The sequence below is a fragment of the Zerene cesonia genome, chromosome 14 (assembly GCF_012273895.1).
Source record: "Zerene cesonia ecotype Mississippi chromosome 14, Zerene_cesonia_1.1, whole genome shotgun sequence".
NCBI lineage: Eukaryota > Metazoa > Arthropoda > Insecta > Lepidoptera > Pieridae > Zerene > Zerene cesonia.
In genome coordinates this window covers 273,606-296,898 of record NC_052115.1, presented here as the reverse complement: position 1 = coordinate 296,898, position 23,293 = coordinate 273,606, and the positions used below count along the sequence as shown (strand labels likewise).

Genomic DNA, 23,293 nt, shown 5'->3' with positions numbered 1-23,293 from the left:
GATCCCTGCTATTATGCTTTGAGTTTGGCCGCCGAGGTGGTTTTAGTGGGTAGAAATCCCACATGCTCTACTTTTCCCCCAAAGCTCTTATCTTTTGAAGATTTCCTCGTCGTTAAGAAAAAAAAACTAACGAAACGGTGTACCCTCCCACAAGAAGACATCACTTCAAAAACATGTATGCAATGACGAAACATAAAAGAAGCCGATCGAATATCGTGTAGACATGAATTATGTAAATATTAGAGAACTTTTAATTGGGACGACAAAAGATCGATCATGAGTTAGGTCTAATTCTAGCTCATGATCGGCTGTTCCATATGTCGCGACTCCCTCAGGCGGAGGGCACTCACGTTGCCTGTTCTTGATGGAGGCGATGTCTTCGTGCACGCGCTCGCCCGTGGCGCGCGAGAAGGCCTGCGCCGTGCTGCAGTAGCCGTGGTGCACCAGGTACGTGGACACCATCCTGCCAGTGCATATTTGTCGCTTGTATTATTTCACTCTCTAAATGTCAATCGAGTACGGAGAACAGGGGACGATTTTAAACTAGTGGTCCAGGGAAAATTAAACATTAACTCAACCCAGCTCGTTATACTGACGATATTTTTTCTCGACAAACTCTCCAGGGTTCCAAATACAATTAATAATCAGCAAGAACAAATGTAACCAATAAATAAAAAAAAAAATAGTGTAAACTAGCTGCGCCCCGCGGTTTCCCCTGCGTAAGTCCGTATTCCGTAGGAATATCGGGATTAAAAGTTGCCTATACGTCATTCCAATTGTCCAGCTATCTACGTACCAAATATCATTGCAATCGGTTCAGTAGTTTTTGCGTGAAAGAGTAACAAACACACACACATCCTTACATACTTTTGCATTTATAATAGTAGGAGAGTAGGATTAGTAGGATGTAGATTTGTCAGAATTGTTGACGACATAATTTCGGATATTGTCATTTCAATGTTGGGAAAAATTAGATGTGGAAAAGGGGACCGTAGCCTTTTAAAAATAAATGAAATAATGTCATAGATATACTAAATCATGTCAAATATTGATCGGCCAAAGTGTCTCTGAAACCAGAGATACTGTCTGTGTGACCTAACAGATATGGCCAGTGGGCAAAGGTATGCGGGGGCACATTTGCTCGAACAGAAACATCCCGACCTGTGCAACACCTGCTGCCACTGGCCCTGCTCGTCGGGCAGCGGGAACTCGTCGATGGCGAGGCGGGTGCGCGCGCGCAGCTCCCGCAGCATGTCCTCGATGTCGAACACGAACGGCTGCTGCCCGAAGTTCGCGTCCACCACCTCGCCGGGCGTCTGCAGCCCCACCGTGGGGTACAGGTTCGGCTGCGGGGTGGTAAGAGGAATATCAGAAGATTGTAGAATTTTTTACGAATAGGGGATGGAGTTGTTGTATTACGCTGGGTTTCAGCTGGATTTTATAGACTTGGTTGCTGCTTGAGCTAGTTTTCGCGGAAAAAAAACTACTTCTGTCTTTTTTTTTTAATAATTCAGTAACTTGTAATTGTTAATGTCCATATATGTAATATATTTTATTTATATTTTTTAAGCATCACTGAAACTTGTACTTATATGTCTATATGTTTTTCATGCATATATTTGTTATTTGTGTATTTATGTACATCCTACCTACCTCTTACTTTATAGTATTACTTCACATAGTAGGTTGCCTGATAGAGATCACTCTTCAGTGATAAGGCCGCCCTCTGTATTCGTCTAGTTGGTTATAAGTTTTAACATTAATGATTCATTTTTATACCAGCACAATAAAGTATACTAAACAAACACATTTGTCGACATAATATGTTAAATAGAAAACTATCTAGAAGACAACCCAGGAAGACTATACTTATGCCAAAGCAAACGCACCGGTAATCCCCTGAAAGCGATGCCCAAGTGGTGACCGTTCTTAGTGTAGAAGCACGTGTTGTCGACGAGGTTGACGCCGCAGCCGATGACGTCACCGGTGGTGAACGTCGGCCCGTACGGCTGCCCCGTGCCCGACGAGCAGAACGAGTGCCCGTCGTCGCCGTGGTAACCGTACGAGTGCTTATCCCAGCCTGCAACACTGCACCCGTGAGACACACGCACACCGAACACCGTACTGGGTGTGAGACTGAGGGTCGTGAGTCACACAAAACTCCCACTAGATTAGAAACAAGGCCCATGTTCACGGCTTGCAGAACATTTGACACTTCACGTGAGACTGATTGAACATATCAGGAAGCTGTGAAAGCGGCCACAGTTCCGTAGGAATTGCATTTTGTAATAGACTAAATACAAAACTAACGTGAAAACTGGTAAACTGATACTTACATTTAAAATCAGTCGTTAGATATACGAATGACAAGCTAAGTGCACTAAACATCCAACTTAATGGGACAAAAACTACGGATACCTATCACATAAGGAACTACCGTGTGTAGCCATTGATGCATAATGCATTGTGAGAATTGCTTCGAACGATATCGTTCGATCGTAGTTTAGATAAAATGTTAGAACTACTGCGCCTTGAAATGTTTACTGTGTTGTTCAATTGAAAACCTCACCACGAAATAAATGATGATTTACTCTATTTCTGCGTATTACTCTATTTGTCTTTTAATATGATAGATTTTTGTCATCAACTTCAGAAACTAATCAATCTACAATACCTACATTCCCAACGACCTACCACCTACCAGTTAACCGCTGCCAATGCAGACCTTACTTGCTAGTACACACCAGGCAGTCTGTTCATGTTGACGCCGTGAGCCGACAGTCCGATGCCCATGTAGCCGTCGCGACCCTTGGACACGATGCGGACCTCAAAGTAGTAGAGGCCGCACGCAGCCGGTATGGGGTGGGTCGCGCGGACGCTCGCCGCATCCTTGTGAGTCTTCCCATGTCCTGGAATAAAAGCGGACATGTGAAATATTATCCATCTGACGTAAGAAAAACTGGTTAAATCGGTTTATTAATCAATCAGTGCTAAGAAGTCAAATGGTTTTTAACCTATAATATACTCTCACTGCTGTTCCTTTATCGAGAGCATGTAGACTTAAACAGTGTGCAATAGACAGTAAAATAACTTAAAATTATTTTTCACGTCGTTTGAATTCATAATATTTAAGGATTATCAGAAAATGTTTTTGAAGTTGCTTCAGTTGCAACAGCAACCCACATAAAGGTTACCCACTGGAAATTACGATCGATGCCAAAATAGTTAACTCAATTCAGCAGGCAACAATAATTGCTACTTAACCAATTTAAATTGCAGCAAAGGAAACTGTAAGCCGCTTTCAATTAAGTAGCAATTGTTTATAATAGATGCAAAAAACACCCATCAACAGCGAGCTATTCTTAATTTAATAATATAAAAAGTGAAATGCGAAAAAAATTTACGTTTACTGTCGCTTAGGGCAAAACATTACTGAACCATAAGCGAACACTTTTTATCTATACGTAATAAAAGATATAACATAGATACTATACTTAGTAATGCATGATACTTAAAATTCATACAAAAGCTGTACTCAGCCAAGCAAACCATCTCATAATAAAAGTAAAAAAAGCGCAAAAGCGGAACGAAATAGCAAATATTCATGATCCTTATACACTTATACAGTTATCATTCCCGTCACCTATGAATAAAGAATATGGAATACAATCAACTGTTATTTATAGTTTCAGCGAAAACAACATTGTGGGATGGATATCCCGTTATAATGCTATCTACGGCGTCAAGTCGTGTGGTTAACGTATCTGCGCGGTTTCCTTATCTCATCGTCTGAGACTGTGATACGAGGAGTTGCGAATCTCGATATATCAGAACGCTTCCACCAGTTTACAACTTCCATTACGCAAATCCAGGATCCGAATATGCTAGATATAAACAAATTTTGAAGTCCAGCCAAGTACGAAGCCATTCTAGCAAGGTCGACAGTGTTAATGACCTTACGCGAACGTCGTAATCTAAAGACGAGGTGGCTCCGTGAACTCTTGATTGGATCTCATGCGCAGACACATGTAGTTGGCTACTATGTCAAAATATATGACACGAATGTTGAGGAAGCATCTCGAAATAAAGAGATCATTCGCACGTGGGTGAGCGGAGACGTAAGTGCGCAACATTTCGACACTTACGTCGAACATATATCAACGAATATCATAAATATTCATAATTTCCATTCATTCCACTAGTGGATATAAATGTTGACAATAACATTTACTTTTCCCAAAGCAACATCTATTAGCCAACATAGACACTGCGCCGGAAACTCACGAGCACCGTGAATATTCCATATGAAAACAAACATAAACGTGGCTAACGACATTACAATAAAGCTCAAATTCAAGAAGAACGCGTGTTGGTAAACATTATCAGCGTATCAAGGTCGGGCGTAGTAAAAACTGCGTAAAACGTTACCACGCAAATAATGATTGCTTGACAACTTTACACAGCTGTTGTTTTGCTCACGAACTATGTGTTTTTAAACAGTGTAATACTAATACAGCTATTAATTAAACTGTGGTTGAATTCTCAAGATAATTGTAATCATTACGGTGTGCAATCATCCACATAAAGAAACTTTATAGCATTGATTTTAAATGTTATAAATAGATACAACTAACGATTCAACTGACGAAATTTCAAATTTCGAGTAGCAAAACCAAAAAAAAATACAGATAAACTGAGAACCTCCTTTGTTTAGTAACGTCGGTTAAAAATAGTCCAGGGGCGATTACGGAGCGTCACATATATTTCGCATCTGGTATACCGACTTCTCGAAGTATGAGTTATATCAACGGCTAACTGCGAACACAACGACTCACGCGCAGGTTAACAACCCCGTGTTTACATTCGCCGCCGAGATAATGGAGATCGCGAAGATCGACTCTTGCGCTTACTGAACCATATAGAATGACGAAAATATGGTGCAGATTTGTGTTGCGAATTTTTTTATGTCACTATTGATTCGCCATTTACTTACAAACCATACCGATCAAAAAAGCTGGGAGAAAATCAATTATCTTTCTTTTTCATCTGATACTTATGATTGAATAAATATATTCATATTTTTCATCACAGTACACGTACAACCCTCGAATAAAGGAGATATTTTCTCACCAGGACCATTTCTATGAATCAAACCGGTACCCGCCGCGTGGCAAGTCTGTTTACAATGACTAAGCTTCAGCCATTTTCATGTGAATTGGGGAGCACTTCATTTAATTCAATGATGGGCTCCGGGTTACTTCAAAGAGATGCGACGCATTACCATATTATTACCCGTAAGTCGTACGAAAATTACTTTAAATCTAGGATTAATAGAAAACGTTTATAGAATTTATACGTATTAGTATTAAACTTTAGAGAACCTCAAAAAATAAATCAATTTATCCATGACTTATAAAAACGAAATAAATACGGACTATACATAATACCACTACGGCACACACTTCGCCATTGGCATTCAAAGGCCAATCAAGTATATAACTAGTTTACTAAGTAGGTACAACTTTCGTCAAATACTTCCCCAATTGGTGTCAACTTTTGAACATTTCTCCAAACATTGACATTATATTAGACAGTAAATATCCCTTTACACAAATACAATATCACAAAACATATGATAAAACAGGAATATTTGTCGTACGATAATAATTTGACGCTTAACAAAATGTCTAACGATTGTCTTTATCTCTGCGGCACTTTTATCTTCAATATCATCGTTAATTAATCTAATTGCAATTGCATACGCGTGTTCTATATCCTTATATATTATCAGTTTATATCATTGTCAAAGATCCTATGATAAGCTCTCTAAGTCTCGCTTATAGCTTTAGCACCAGTGTTTAAAACTACAAATAAACTGTGTAACAGTTAGAGTGAATTAGTACTGTTACTGTCATAATATTGACAGTTTCAGACAATAAGCTGGCGACAGTAAGCGCTCGAAGGATCAATATTCGATAGTAATCCATAGTAAGTTTGGTACATGCGTATTGAAAACATTTTACAAAAGGTAATTGAGATTCGTTCATCACTGAAAATGTATGCTCCGTTCTTTTAAACCATATTGTCTGGTCTTTATTCCCTTCATCCAAATAATTCGAGATGAGTTTAAGTGTTATGACTCTCTGAAGACGGGGTAAATTCTTAATATTATCGGAGAGTTAGTCAGTAGGGTCATTAGGTAGATATACAAAGCTAGATGAATATTTACTATAGTATAATAAAAAGGATATGTGTACATAGTGTAGGCGGGTCGCCGGTATTTAGATAAAGGCAAGTATTGATTGCCAACGCCAAGAGTATGCGTAGCACAAAATGCAACAGGAACATACCGACAGTCTTGACAGATCACATATAAGATTCAATATATAAGCTTTTTCATCTCGCACTAATTGAAAATCATACAATATTAACTACAACAAAAACTAAGACAAAACCATTGATCTCGAAAAAAATATGTGTTAAGGTTTATTTTCATTTGGAAATTATTTTCATTTCTGTCTCTTATTTCTAGTCATTGCTAAAAGAATCGAACTCAATCGTTATTCAGTTACAGATTCAACGCTAATTATGCTTAAGGTGTCTTTAAAATAACGCTCAGCTGTAATAAGTTCGTTCTATAACGCGGTTGTGTGGGCATCAGGCAGCGCAGTAATTATAAACATAGCAAATGATCTTATGCAATGTATTATGTTGCTTCAGGGTCGAATGTAACTTATACAGTATATCATCTTGTATGTACGAAAATGTGACTTCACATATCTTATGCCAGAGCTTATGTTAGAGGTGATGGTCCGCCTGATGGTAAGCGATCACCACTGCCCATGAACATTCGCAGAGACGTCCTTTGCGTGGCCCGGTTTTGAGGGTTAACGGATAAAGAAAGGATTGCCGATAGGAAAGAAGGAATAAGGTGGGAAGGGTGAGAAAAAGGAAACGAGTCTTTCCTCTCCCCGACTCGTATAAAGCACAGGGGTAGCATTCGCATGCTACTATCTCTCACTGATCTTCTGTGGGGTTGTGGTATTTTTCCCCGTGCGAGCTGACCAAATTTCTCTAGACATCCTACTAATATTATAAATACGAAAGTTTGTAAGGATGTGTGTGTTTGTTACTCTTTCACGCAAAAACTACTGAACCGATTGTAATGAAAGTTGGCACGTAGATAGCTTGACAACTGGAATAACATATAGGCAACTTTGTATCCCGATATTCCTACGGAATACGGACTTACTAGTAAAATCTATGCTAACTTATGAAATATATCTCGCCGCTGACGTAGGCTAGCATTGAATGAATTAAGTATGCAGACAAGAGTCTGTAAATTTAATAACAATGGTTTATTAAATTAATTAAATTTGTCAATCAGATATCTTTTCGAATTTAGAATGTACGAACGAACTGAATTGTAAGTTTCAATTATAATATCAACTACAAAGCCATAAATATTATAGTAATATTAACGACTGTAGAAGGCTGTCGCCTAATCTGACTTACATCAAATCACATAAGAACATAACTACAAACATGAAATTATCTAAATCGTACCTACATTTCGCATAACTATAAAAGCACCATTATAACAACCTTATTCCAATAGTAATGCATCATCAAATTGCACTTTCCAACCCATACAAATTTATCTAAATCGTGCGTATGTATCTCATCATGCATTGGTATAAAATTACATCTATACGTAGCTCTTTAGCTGCGAGTGTTACCATAGCGACCGAAGCAGCTTCAACGGCTATTGGTACACACTCTGGGTTTACATTAAAAAATCCAGATCAACGTTGTTTCCACACAATGTTAAACTGCAAATACCTTTAACTCGGCTTAAACTGCATCCAATTAGTCCGAGTTTAATATTGGCGATTGATTAACAATTTTAAGAGTATTCATTGAGTTGAATTCTATATAAATGTTTGTATGGAGTTAAAATGCTTCAGCATGTTTGTCAAGTTTAAATGTTTTAAATTAAAACTAAAGTTATGTAGACCAGAAAGATGTTATTTATTATTTTCCTTTATGAAATATTACAGGCCACATGTAAATATGGATACATACAGAGTGAACTTGAAGAACTATTTAATATGAACCAAAACCAAGTAGCGCAAGGGAATAGCTAGCTCGTACTAATTTACCGCATATGCACCGCTTCATTACTAATCTCTTTATTTGTTGCATCGAGCAGGGAACACTGAATCCCTGTGGCAGATTAAATTGTTGGTGTATATAACAGTGGTTAAAATAAAGCTAATAAAAAATATTATCTCCATTAGTAAAGTCGCGACGGTTCAAGAAACTAACTCTCACAACTCCCACAATGTAGAAGCATGTATTACAATGCTATCTTGAATGCCTCTTTTTCACAGACTGTGATACTGGCGGTAATGGGGAAAGTTGAGGTAAATTTGAAACGAATCAATTGAGCATCTACAATAAAGCCGGTGACTTGTAAAAGACGACTCAAAGTCGAGGTCGCTGCTCAGAACAGACTCTGGACTATAGTTATTATAATACTCTTGCATTAGTCCTGCGAAAATGAACCGTAATGCGTGCCTGTCATGATCTGATTTTGATATCACCATGAATATTCAAAGTTTTTCTCCCAGTTCAATTTACATTTTTAGCCAACCCATTCCCCAATTTTTCCAAAAAACAATCGATACGTCCGCACTATAAAATTATACACCATTTTAATTATTAATTTGAACCAACGATTAGAACGCGTAATTAATGTTCTCTCTTCCTCTCCGTAAGTTAATATTATATCAAATTTTAGCAATTATTTTCCTTATCATAAAATATATGGAGCCTCTTCAATACATCATATCTATATATTCTAAGCCTTACACGTTAATCGGTCGCAATGCGGGACATTACCTAACACGTCAATACGCGCTTATTATCTTTCCACAACACCCACAACAATAAAAGAAATTCCGCCAAAGGACACCCGATTGATCCGACCTTGAGGCAAGCATTTCTAGAAAATGTCACGCCCTCTAAATACATGCTAAGTTATCCGAAAGAACTGAAAAATACCTACAAATCCGGCAATTGAAATAGAAATGAACCGTAGAACTCGAAGCATAAGTCATTCGAATCAGACAATGAACTTAATTTAAATGAAAACGTTTCGAGCATTGAAAAAGCAATTTAGATTCAAAAGTTGAGCGGGTGAATCCCTAGATGGAAATTGTATTCCAAATTTCGACATTTGAGTGAATGTTGACGGAAATTCAGACATATTTTTAAATACTGCCTGTGAATTTCATCAGGAATTTCATCTTACTCGACCTCACTCCTTTCGAGGTCAAAATTAGTTAAGTCGTAGAATAAAGATTTACAACAATACAATATAACTACAATAAGTTAGTGAAAATCTAAGATTAATGTTAGCACAATTTACTATGGTCTAAAAAGGGAAACTACACAAGTTGAATGCGGAAACAAGGTGCTGAAGCAACACATAACACAAAAGATAAAAGGAAGATTTAATATGAACACACACACACACACACATTTTCATAAATGCTAACAAACAGAGCATTTTTTAAATAGTTATTCCAAATTTCAATTAATCGCCTAAAGTAGAAGTCATATTGTCTCGTAATAGATACAATTATTACTTGGAAAGAAAAAACAATTATATTTACCACAAATAAGATTCTATAAGCTATTGAAGTCACATTTACTTTACAATACAACACTAAGAAGGATTAGAATAAAGACTATTCTCTCAAGTCCAACTATGGCTCTATAGACGATATTGAAAATATTCTTGGTACATACTTAAGCCAACGCTTCGTGCAAGCTAATCCAGTTTTGCCCTGTTTGTTAACAAGATCAGTTATATGATATACACGTACGATGCATCCAGAGGCGTAAGTGGAGATAGGGCAGGTGGGGTCTTCTTCCTGGACCCTGCGTCCCACCTTATGAAAGAGAAAACCACGTCCATTAAACAGTTCACAAGGGCCCCTTACACCACTTACGCGTCTGGCTGCTCGACGGTAATCCAAACAATCCAATCCAGCCCGTGATCTATCCAAAGACGAAGCCGATTTTATAGTTATGCCACATGGTGCAGAAGCAGTTTAGAAAAAAGCTCAAGCCGGCACAACTGTAAAACCAACTCTATTTTCTTTATGATGAACGCGTTTTTCGATTGAAGTTAAGCTAATTCGACAGATTCGAATTGCAAATTACTTTACGCCACGTTTCAAATGTAGGATGGCCTTCGAAACGATAATAAGCGTAAAATAATCAGCATTACAATCCGCCAAATTAACTTCTCCAAATATTCACTTCGAATCAAATTATGTAATTCACGCAAAGCAAAGGCAGTGATATTTTTGTATGTTATTGCAAACCATGCATTCACCCGGCTACCCACCCGCGAACGAGCAATAAGAGCATAGTGGTGCTATGGAGCCGATTACATTCTATCGAATATTTACATCTATTACTACTTTACACTAAGCATTGCATTACGAACTCTATAACTGCATTATTATAATTATAGCCACTATATCAGAACGTAAAGGTCTCTCCTATTAAGAATTGTAAAATAGTTAACACATCCGATGCTTTTAAACATAAAGACTGTTATAGTACGCGTCACAAACAGAAATCTAAATAAAATTCAAAGATATTCCTATCAAACGAGACGCAAACAAATTTATATCTATGTAATAATCCATCGTATTTCTAGTTATAATAGCTGAGTAATAGAATCAGGTTCGGCTGCGGATAGAAAGATCTGTTTTTGTGCCTCGCACTGCGACGCTTTGCGGTGTTGAGGTTGTTCTATTATGTTATACTCATCAATGAGTCTTAGATGAAATTAAGTCGGCATTCTGTTGCAATATAGTTTTTTTTATATTATCTTCTTTATTTCTTTTCAGACAAGTAAAGTATACTAAGTAAACTTAGTAGGACTTCTATCCAATGCTGATAAACTGGCATTATACAGGCATACAGATATTATGAATAAACGTAACATATAATTTACTATAAAATTAATCCACCGTCCCTTCAACCGAAATTATTTTTAGCAATAGGTAGGTATTGATATTTTCTTTTCTGTGTTCTGTCGTTCTTATTCCTCTCCTGAATCGAGTGCGTTACTAGACATGAAATAATTGAACAGCAATTCAATAATTGTACAATAGACATAACACCCAGCGTTTACGAAACGAACTTGACCCGGTGTCGGTTGGCGCGACCCACATTGTTTCGGCGATATGACAACCGTGTACTGTAACATCTTTGGATCCAAAACTGTCATTTACATGTCCCACTCAATGAATACGACTAAGGTGTCATTATAAAATGATATTAGGAAATCATTTCAGCATCGCTTCGCCGGATGAGAGACGTAAAACGGTGGTTTACAATGGAGTATGAAAACATTTTGCTTGGTTATCAGTCAGTCTACACTCTAGGATATCACCTTTTTAATTCTACAATACTGACTAAGATAAAACTCACATTGGCATAATAGTTATAATAAAACCATCATCCAGGTACATCTGCTGGGATTGCACGAATGCATGCCTTGTACAAATTAGTCTTTAATAAACCAAACAGAACTTCAACTCAGGCATGAATCGTGAAGATGTTTCCCATGCAGGGAACATGAGATCCGTTCCATTTATTACCCCTATCCCCATCGACTAACAATTAATAACCAAATAAGAAACAACCAAAAAGGTATTCTCGAAGAAGTTGCAAGTACGATTTGGAACTAACAATAGAGCAAAAAAACAAGAAACAAAACACTATCTACATCACAGCGGGTCAGTAAGTGGCCGTCGCTTTCACATTGCTATAAGACGTAATCTGTTGATTGCACAACACTCATTCACCGTTAGAAAACACACTTCTTCATATTGACGATCAGGCAGTTTTATCTCAGTTTTGTATGTGGTAGTCGAGCACGCTTCGGCACGGATTGGGCCAGCTCGCGCCGGGGAAGTACCACACCCCCACAGGAAACTGGCGTGAAATAGCATACTGCTGTTTTTCGTTCGGTGATTGGGGGAGCCGGAGGTACATATCCTTTTCCTTCCCCTTCCCAGTCCTTTCCTTTATTCCTCTCGTCAATCCTTTCTTAATCCCTTCTCAATTTAAAGTCGGCAATCCATTTGTATAGTCGTAAGGTCTGCAATGGACCTTATGCCTCTCCAAATGTTCATGGGCGGTGGTAGCGCTGACCAGGCGTCCCACTAGCTCCATTACCGACCGTAGCATAAAAAATTGTTTTTGTATTAATTATTATCCAAATAACTAGTTAACTATGGAATTAAATTACCTAATTAAATAGAGAACATATAAGAAAATTTAAAAGAATAAATAATAATAAGCAAGGCGAACGATGCAGGTTCGAATCCCGCTTCATGGTCGTTTTTTTTTTCTTGTCTATAATAATTTTCAAACATTTTACTTTAATGTTATTAAACTAAAAATAACAAAAATCATAAAGAATTAAATAAATAAGAAATTACGAAATATATTGGTACAATACATAGCTAGTGTGATGCTATGATAAGTATAATTAAGTTATAAAAATTCTACACTATCATCATCACATATCATCACATTAATATTATAAAGAGAAAACTTTCGTACTTTGATATGTTTGAAACATTTTCACGCAAAAAGCAGTGGAGCGATTTTAAAAATCTTTCATCGTTAGAAAGCTGCAACTTTACTGAGTGACATTATATATATAGGCTATATTATATGTTCCACGGGCGACCCCGAGGCGAATAGTTAGTAATTGATAATTCGACTGAGTTTAATAACTCAATGTAACAATAAATAATTAAATCCTCACGTAAATTAATACACTAAATACATGTAAAAGCGGTTAGCAACTGTAATTAGTAATGAGAATGTCTCGCCAACAACGCATCTTCAAAGGAAACAAAGAAAATTGTTGCGCAGCAACAGAAAAATCCTAATGTCAAATGTAACAAAGTGAGTAAAATTGTCATTGTTTAAGCCGAGTGACTCCCCATTCAAAACTGAGCCCTCTCGTATTAAAACAGAGTTGATTTTTCCACAGTTACCGTGTAATTCATACGCCTCGGTAGCAAGGCCAATAGATGCATAAGCTGCAGAGAAGACTGAGCTTTAGTCCGGAATGGGAAGAGTCAATTTTGATTGCAGATCGAAAACTGCGAGGGTGGGGATCGCACGTGGCGACCCAACGCAAGCGAGCTTGACCTAGTTAGTAGATGCACCATTTCGGCCCTATGTCGAAAGCCCTTCGCTACTGATTGTTCAATGTTCGGGCCCGATCTTTCCCCTCCTGCCCACTCTACTCGAGCAGAAATATTTTACCCGCTCAGATCCGACGTATGAAGAATTTTACGCTACGTAGCGTATCAGTTAATATTACAAAGTTCTTGAACCTGACAGCGGTTAAAGATAAACCCATATTAATGATTATTATTCGTAGCAAGGAAAACTCGTACACATGAATCAAGTGATTATTTCCTTGATTTAGTTATTTAACGTATAAGTTGTTAGCGTTTTAGTAAAAAATGCCAAACATGAAAGCAACCTCAATCCGTAACATAAATATCCTCTGCTGGTCTGTAAGGAATGCATTCAGTTACTGAATTACCTAACGCAGCAGATGTTACTGAAAATTAATATTTAATGTTCTATTAAATAGTGGCTGGCATTTTGCCTTAACCACTACTCCAGCACACCGACGCAATTATCATGCTCAACATTATCAAAAACAAACTAACTGAAATAAGGACTTCTAAATAGGACGCTCGATTCATACGAAAACAACTAGTCCATTGAAATTTTCAGCATAAAGGCAGATTTATGAATAGGGCTTTGTAAATTCTTGTAGAGCAGTGTTGCAATATATAGAACAATCGGCACCTATAGCCCTTGGATGAATGATAGCTAACATTTCAACACAGTTAATTAAAGTATCACAGATTTAATAAGGTGTCAGGCTCGCGCCACCGCATTAAACAAGTCTATTTGAAGCGCAGTAAGGAAATCCTTTTGTATGTGTCTGTGTTGCGTTGGAGTTAATTTTGCATCCGCAGATACGTGCTCAGAAGTCTTGCATATTTCTTATCCAACTAATTCATCATTGCGTCTCACCTATGTGAAGGTAGCCGCAGAGATTTCCTCTAAATGTTTCCTTGAATCTCGGGGGAAATTTAAAAATGCAAAACATGCTAAACAGATGCAAGACATGACACAAATATCTTGTATTCTATTTACGGTCAAGGGATCGTACACGCCTACGACAGTATTCATGAAATAGGAGGAGCGCAACGAAACGAAATTCGTGTTTAATATCAATACATATTTGTGTAGAAGTAACGGATAAAATAGAATATTAAATGTAATGAACATTATTAATATAATATATGAGGAGAAACAATTTTTAACGTATCAATCGATTAAGCTATTTCTAAAGGAGTTCGTGGAATAAACGTGAAAAAAAACGAAAATTTTAATACAATCAAACAATATGCCCAACAGATTTACATTCATAGATATCTATGTAAATAAAAATTAATCGTTTAATGATTTACTACGCGTAAAACTCGATAACGGTTCGACCAATTCTTACTTTTTATCTTCTTTTTGTTCTTATGGAGAGTAATAACGTACCACGAATGAAGCCGTTGGTCGGAAATACTAAAGAGAGCCTATTAGAGAGTGCTTACATAATACCGTTATAACATATCAAGACATCAATACAGCAGTCAACAAACATAGGTACTCGTACTGCTAACACGGTACAGAAGGACAAAGGACACCAGAGTACATTTATCAAGTAATCTCGCCATTGCCTCTTTGATGCAAGATCTTAAGATTAGCCCTCTGATCTGTCATGCATTAAATGTACGAAGTGATTCACTTTTGAACCAATCTAAGGAATACGACGATGCATGTAAACCTTCAAAGACGCAAGGCGAAGACGGTCTTTAGAGATGAGAATAATTTATATAATAGCCATTATGAAAAAGACTAGCATATATTTTGCTTCGTTTCTTTGTTATTGTGTTTCATCTTCACCATAAAATAAATATGGTGTCGAAAATGTTTCATTTATTAAGATACGTTGGATTAATATATTTTTATTAGATTGTACCAGCAAAATAACATTGGCCTATTTCTATATTCTTCCACAACCCCTCAAAACTCATCCTCCGTTTGTCCAAAGAATAAAGTCTAAATAAAAAGGTCCTGATCATCCATTCGCATATTTCCCCCCAATAAACACGTATAGATTTACGAGGGATAATTTTCAGTAAGCACGCACGTCACGACCTCATTACACCCTCGACCTATCAATCCCTGAGGGTGAAATATAAGCAGTACTTTAATGACACTGAACTCATTAAGTTTATTTGTCTGTTTAAAATTTGAAAAGCTGAAATTAAAATGCCTTTACAATACGTAATCCATGTTGAGGTAAATTTTTCCTGATCAATTTTATTTAATAAACAGTTCATAAATACTATTGGCAATATAATAGAAATATATAAAAATCTAATAATTTTCTTCGTTTGGTGATATAACATGAAATCTCAGTCTCTAAAGGAATTGCATCCATACATACAATACAACTTTTGTAATCAATAACATTAAATTTGATTTAATGACATTAAAAAAAATCATTTGATTTATGGACTTATTTCATTAAGATTCAGATTATTCACGAAAAAGAAAATATAATTCTTATGCATTAAAAAAACCAGACGCGTAAGTAGGTTCGTGACAAAGCACGTTTGTTACGAAAGTATATGCGATTGTTGGATATATTCACAACTAAAAAAAAAATAATTATTTGAACCCTAAAAAAATAATTATTTGAATCTCAATATCTAGTTATATAATTTTCTGCCACGATATTATTGGTGATTACCAACAATTATTTAAACGCGGCGAATATTATTACAAATGACTGGGATCCGTCCGATTCTTTGTTTCCAAAGCAAGACGCGGAAATAATCAATGCTAAGCATAATCAAGCACCTCGCGGCACGCATACTGATACAAGTTTTAGAGACATTACACTGTTCGACAACAAGATATATATGGATATAATTTAAACACAGGCACAGTTGAGACTGTACTTGCCGAATACGTTTTTATTTTGTCATAAAATGTATTAAATATTAGTACGAGCTTGTAAAGTCTTAAAGAATGAGTTTTTTGGTCTCCCCATTAACCGACTTTAGATCTTCATAATTCTTGTTTTGTTTTGCTCTTATCGATTGTCCCCGCCGCAAATGCACCCGCCCAAACATTATAAGAAACGTGTCTTCCTATCAAGTTTCCACCCTTCTAAACACATAAAAATCGTATCGAAACATTCAGAGGGTCCTCAAAGTAAAGAAAAACAATAAAAAATGTAGTTCTGCTCGATGCACCAAGACCAAAATCCATAAGTAATCAATGACTATCACACCATAACAACGCATAAATGTTGTTATTAAAGAACAACAAAAAGAGCAGCGAGCTAATTTTCAACACAGATAGATACAGAAAAACAAATGAATCTAGATAGATAGATTCGATCGCAGGTCATTATGGGGCATCGATTATGAATATAACATCGACTGCATTGGCACTGCAACTGGCAACAGATATAAATAACCTTTTGGAAGGCTTTGTTAAACAGACTGAAACAAATCGCCGCGTATGTTGTTACGTGTCACAGACCATGTTTGTATAGTATCATATTATTATTATTATATTCTGGATGACGTGTACTATTGATCTTCTTTAGACAGATATCTTTGACTTTCAAATGCCAATACAAGTTTGAACGCAACGGAATGTTTAAACATACTCAAATTTATATTAGTTAGCGAAATTGATTAATGACCACTCCATGAATTTGTGAATTGGGATATATGTACGTCTTTTACTTTTAAATTTAATTCAGCTCTATTCAAAGATATTTAGGAATTCTAACTATCCCTAACTGCCTCCTTGGTAAAGAGGCGCAGAGTCCTGGGTTCGATTCCCGGTGAGGACGCACAAAAGAAAAATGTCTCAGAAGAAGGATACAGAAGGCGGATCACCTACTTGTCCATAAAGAAAATCGATCAGTGAAACAGACGTACATATATATCATCTACCCCATACCCCACTACATACAGGACTATACTTTTTAACTATCCTTATCGTCTTCCAGATATATGGAAATATTTACTGAGCGTTCTTTGAGAGCACAGTATCTTGGCAAAAAGAAAAGTATGATTTATAAATTGCAACAGGAGTCTGGAGAGCGTACAAAGCTTTTATTCTCACTTAAGCCCTCGTTTACCTCGTGAAACTTGAATTTTTGTTCGTGAATGAAATTATGTTTTTATCTAGTGCCGTATCATATTGTACTTTTATTTTAAGACCCTTGCTACCCTGTCTGGAGTCTAGACTGAAGTCTAGACGAATTTAGGCAAAGTTCATTGGTTTGCGAGTGATCCTGGGCGGTCAACAACCGTGTCGTGCGAATTGCAATTGAAACGAATGTTATAAATGCGAAAGCTTCTAAGTATGGATGGATGGATGTATGTATAGATGTTTGTTAATCTTTATCGCGAAAACAGCTTATCGCAGCTGTATGAAATTTCATACAGAAATAGATTATTTTATGTCTGGGTTAGCACATAAGCTACTTTTAACTCGAGTACGCAAGTGACGCCGCTGGTTACAGCTAGTATAATACAATTTCTAAATGTTGGCCTTTGTGCTGCTAAATATGCATATCTTGGATATCAGTAAAAAGGAAATATAATATAAGGAAATATAATATAAGGAAATATAATATAAGAACAAAATTTGAGAACCTAGACACGAGAAAAGAATGTCAGTAAACATCGGACCTTTATTATGAGCTTACTGTAACTTTCAAATAAAAACAAACTGCGATCACAACTTCAATCTGTTACCGACTCTTGTTGAAATCAGTTGAAACAAAAATAAAAATTCCTTTCCAAAAAAGCAGTACCAGTTATAGGTATATAAAGCATACAATAGAAGGAAAGGAAACAAACAAATGGGTCATTCAATGTTAAATCTATGCATAATTATCACTTCATAAACAACAAGTTTTTATTGAATTAGTAGCTATTTTGTAGGCCAGGCATTAATATTTCATTAGTTATATAAAGCAACTCTGTGAACAATAATATAAACTATTAATTGATCATAAATATCACTAAAGACATAAACAGAAGCTGACACTTATACAGATTATAGAATTGAGTGAGTTGTTAAAGTAAAAATAGAGCTTTTATTTACTTTTACATGTTTGCTAAAAATCTATTGGCTGTAATAAAAACTTACCATGTAGCTTGAAGAATATCTTACTACTAATTAACAAAAAATTTTAAATATTGCCTTGCATATCCCAAAGCTTATCAATGTCATACAATTTGTTTTTTTTTTTTTTTTTTGTTACTACAGTAAATCAAATGAGGCATTATTAACCCACTTTTAGCTCCAGAGTCCCACCCTAGATTGATTAAAAATCTAGCTAGTTTCCTTGAAAAAATCTAGATTTTATGGTTATGGTTTGAGGCAACCACAATGAAATTCAACAGAGTATAGAAAACTAGAGTAATTTTTTTATATTATACACTTGAAATGAACCCACAAACAATTATATTGTTGTTTAAATATAATGTGGTATTGCTATATTGTATCCTATTGGCACTTATGTTAATGATCCCAAATTTATGTACATTTTATAGAAGTGTCGGAAATTTTAGCTCTATTAATTTAACTTTACAAAATGATTGTGCGCGCAACAAGTTTGATAGCTTATTATTATCAACTTATCACCCACAATAAATTTCTAACCCATAAATGTTCAACACATTACAATTTTACCCTATTTTAATTAAATTAAATAATGCCCATACAATCTACATCTTAATGGACAAACTAAACAATAAAAAACAGTTTTTAATAAAAGGAAAACAAAAGGAAAAGGAAAATTTTTATACAAAAGAAATATTATAAATAGCCATTTCAATAACAAACAAACACTTTTTAATATTAACTTCTGGTATTTGAAGGCAGTATTTATGGTATTTTGAGATGCATTAGCAGAATTATTTTCTGCTGTAAATTGATTTTGCAATGTGCCTTTAGATAAAATAAATACACAATGGTATTAAAGCTATTTAACTTTTACACACTAATATGGAGATAAGTTGAAAGAAATTAAAAGAGCTTGTTTATAAAAATATAAAGGTGAATTACAAACTTTTTATTATTTTTGTTAAATTGAATTCAAGAAACTTATCATTCTTTTTACAGTGAATTTTATCAAATTCATCTTTTGGATCTTTAAGAAAACACATCATTTTATGGTCAAACAGTTATAAAGATACAATGTTGGGGCACTTTAACTAAATCACATCTGTGATAGTTTCATTTGATTTTTGTTGAGTGACGTTCAAATCAATGTCCAATAAATATTTTAGTTAATGGATTCCAAAAAATGTATAGCATACATTATTGACATTTTTCAATACTTAGGAAACACTATCCATAGGATGGACAAAATGTCACCAAATTTGGGTAATGATCAGTGGGCAAGCATAGCATATAACAACCAAAAACTGCCTTTGATTCCCAAAGACTAAATAAACGGTCTCAAATACACTAGACAAACTTTATACATCTACATAATGGACATGTATAAACTAACTACTAAAATATATAATTAGTTGGTAAGATGTGAAATCATCAATGTAAATCTGTACCAAAATATAAAGTAGACATGGGACTCATATAGTATATCCTTCCTACTAATATTAAAAATGTAAAAGTTTATTATGTGTATGTGTATGTTTGTAACTCTTTCACGCTAAAACTACTGACCCTTTTGCAATGAAATTTGTTACGTAGATAGCTGGATAACTGGAATAACACATAGGAAACTCTTTATCCTGATATCCTATGAGATACAGAATTACACTGGTAAAACCGTAGGACGCAGCTAGTACAATATACATTCAACAATATACAACAGTCATTAGGGAACTTTTCTAGAAAAAAAACAGAAAACATTTTCCAGAATAGATGAAAAAATAACCGGAAGGACAAGAAAACCAAAACAGCTGAAAAACTTTTAAACTTCTATCATCTAGAACTGTTGTGGTATATAAACATTGCCATTCTTTCTTTCTAAATTTAAGCAGCAAACACAGTGACGATTTCATAAAAATGTATTAGAGCTTTGAAAACACACTAAATGTGGGAAAACAATATTATAATAAATCCAACTGTTTCATATGACTACTTTTACAACTGGTTTAATACAATAACATTTTCTGAAATCGAAAATTACGATAACATCTTTAATTGACATATTTGACTAACCATTGTGTACATGGTAAATGATGTATCAGGCAGGAATTATGCTAAGTTTATATCTTCCTATATGAATGGAATATTGACAGATCACACTAATTATGATTTTATAAATCTACCTCAACTAATTTTAGAAAACTCACAGATTTTATGAAATATATACTTATAAAAAGAAATATATGATATACATATCTAATATATAAAATTCTCGTGTCACAGTTTTCGTTGCCATACTCCTCCGAAACGGCTTGACCGATTTTGATGAAATTTTTTGTGCTTATCCGGTATCTATGAGAATCGGCCAACATCTATTTTTCATACCCCTAAATGATGAGAGTAAGGCAGAACAGCGTTTGCCGGGTGCAGCTAGTATATATATATATATATCTTAATTTTGCAGTTGGTATCCACAATTTTGTTCCAGTATACTTTAAAGTACTACACTGAACAACAATTGCAAAGCTTATTTGTCTGGATGGCTAAAATGAAATCCTAGACAAATAAATTTAGAAAATTTTGTCAAATATTTCTATGATCTTTTCTGTCATCAAGTAGTTCTGTTGCGGATATAATAAGTTATTTATTTGTATAATTAAACTCATACCAATTGCACAGTGCAAGGCCAGCAAAAATCAATAGTTGATAAGACTATAGAAATAGGCATAACTGCAAATACTCATGTAGAAATTATTTTAGCATAAATCAATAATACAACAAAGAAAAGTACGATTGATTGATTTTGTAAACGATATTGAAATAGTCTAAACAAGTTTTAAGAAATTTGAAATGAAGCTTTTTTTAATAGTATTTAATACAAACTAATTGTTAGTAATACGACAATATAATTTAGTTTGACATAATGTTATACTTATGAGTAATGACGCGATTAATTTTAATGACGTGAAATATTGAAAGAAAAATATTCTTTAATAAACGATTATAGGATTTAGGAGAGACCTTATTTAACGGTTAAATTGATTTATTTGAATACTCAGATGACAGAAACTAAGCTTTTCATACGAAGCCATGAACGAATAACAAACGCATTAACATTTTATCGTGTGTTGATACAAAATATACGATCAGCTGATTTCTTTGTCTGACTGACGGGACAAATTCAAGCCTAACATTACGCTAGTAATGCTGACACGTCATTTAAATTGAAACCTGTAAGCCTACGCAAATATTATTCTGATATATAGACAATACCGAGTGCATTAATAAAGAGATTCGCAAATAACTATTCCATAAACAAACCTTGAAAGTTCTTACCTTTGTAGTGCACTCTAAGATTATTTTGCGATAGTCCGATGTAGCTGAATTTGTCTTTTGTGCTCCATGATCTTGGCAGAGGAGTTTCATCTTCATTCACATTGGGATAAAGCAATTTTAAACGATCTATTGAATCACTTTGCACTTGATTTTGGGAATCCATCGTCCCTCGTCCACTACCCATCGCAGCCATTTCTGATTTCCGTACTTCTTGCTTGTCAATGACGTCACATCCAATTGTATTCTAAATGTTGGTAAAACGCCATAGAGAAGTCTAAAATGTAATGTTGCCAAACTTAAATTACATTTCGTTATAAACGCCTTACTCTGTGGGCTACTCATGGATATTTATAAAAGCAGCTATATTTTAAGAATATCGCTTTATACTTTGGGAGATAATTAATGACTTAAGTGTAACAATATGTGATATGAGATATTAGTTTTTCTTAAATTAATTTACTACCTACCTGTTACTGCACGTATCATTCAGTTATCACTGATTAAACATTTAGCCCTGAAAACTTGTTTTAGATAATCTCTGTAGAAACCATTTGTATTTTATAGAATTACTATTGAAAATTGCACTTTCTTATAGTTCATTTTAAATATGCTGGTAAATAATCCAAAATATCTCAAAGAAATTGAAGAGAATGTTGCTCAAAAGTTAAAACAAGTTAAACGGAATAAGAGTGAACTATTTGAAAAGCGTCAAAAAAATTTCGACGAAATACTTAAAGTGCGATAAAAAAATTAGGAATATATATATGTAAATATATTTGACTACTACTCAATGAGATTACTTATTTGGTGCATTTAATTTACAGATATACCGCGAGGCTTTTCAAAATTTAATAAGGAGTTCCATTACTTATTCCGCTATATTGCAAGACATTAAAAGTGCTTATGAAAATTCTCTGCATATAAGAGATGAACGCATATCTCAATTCATAGCGCAAGATGTAAGTTTATAATAAAATTACTATTACATATTATTAAATTTAGATTTTTTTGAAATTAAAGCGGTTTGGATGTTTATATTACCACCTAATAATAATATTTGTAAGACACAGTAATAAAAATAATCATATGAAGACAATATTATTAATTCTGCCGGCTCTGTCTGTGTATAGGGCAGCATACAAATACACATATACACAATGCACCCTAACGAATTGTCCTCAGAAATATAAATAAGCTATTTACTAAAAATTTGCTGATTGTAATAAAAAAAAATATCTATGTAACATAAAGAATAATCACACAATAAACATGAAAAACTGTTTTTATCTAAAATGGTTTTGCAACTCTTCCTACTGTATCGATTTTGTAGCATTATCTTTTCAATAAACTAATAAATTAGGATATACAATGAAGTATAACATACACTTTTGTGTCCTTTTTGTTGTGAATCATCTAATAAAAGGTATTTTAAATAGCAATTTAGCTCATGAAGTCCATAATATAAAAACATATAGATACAGAAGAAAGCTCTGACAATGCATTGTGGCAGTCTTCTATCGAGCAGTGCAATAGTATAGGCTAAATAAATAAAAATAATATAATAGCACAGTAAAGGATTGAGCGCTCTAAATTATAATTTTAAGAACCACTT

General features: G+C 34.8%; 1 protein-coding gene across 3 annotated transcripts in view; it reads right to left on the bottom strand.

The window, feature by feature from the left end:
* Positions 1–21,902, bottom strand: part of LOC119831650 (ran-binding protein 10) — a 29,403-nt gene extending 7,501 nt beyond the window's left edge. For 2 of the 3 annotated variants that reach the window (XM_038355083.1, XM_038355085.1), the window contains exons 1-6: positions 21,682–21,902; positions 9,894–9,959; positions 2,745–2,909; positions 1,890–2,080; positions 1,162–1,346; positions 351–463 (exon numbers count right to left, since the gene is read on the bottom strand). In XM_038355083.1, the coding sequence (XP_038211011.1) occupies positions 351–463; positions 1,162–1,346; positions 1,890–2,080; positions 2,745–2,909; positions 9,894–9,959; positions 21,682–21,874 (913 nt within the window). In that variant the 5' untranslated portion in view covers positions 21,875–21,902. The remainder of the gene's footprint in view (positions 1–350; positions 464–1,161; positions 1,347–1,889; positions 2,081–2,744; positions 2,910–9,893; positions 9,960–21,681) is intronic. The other variant, XM_038355084.1, reaches the window with a different exon arrangement.
* Positions 21,903–23,293: the final 1,391 nt, after the last annotated feature.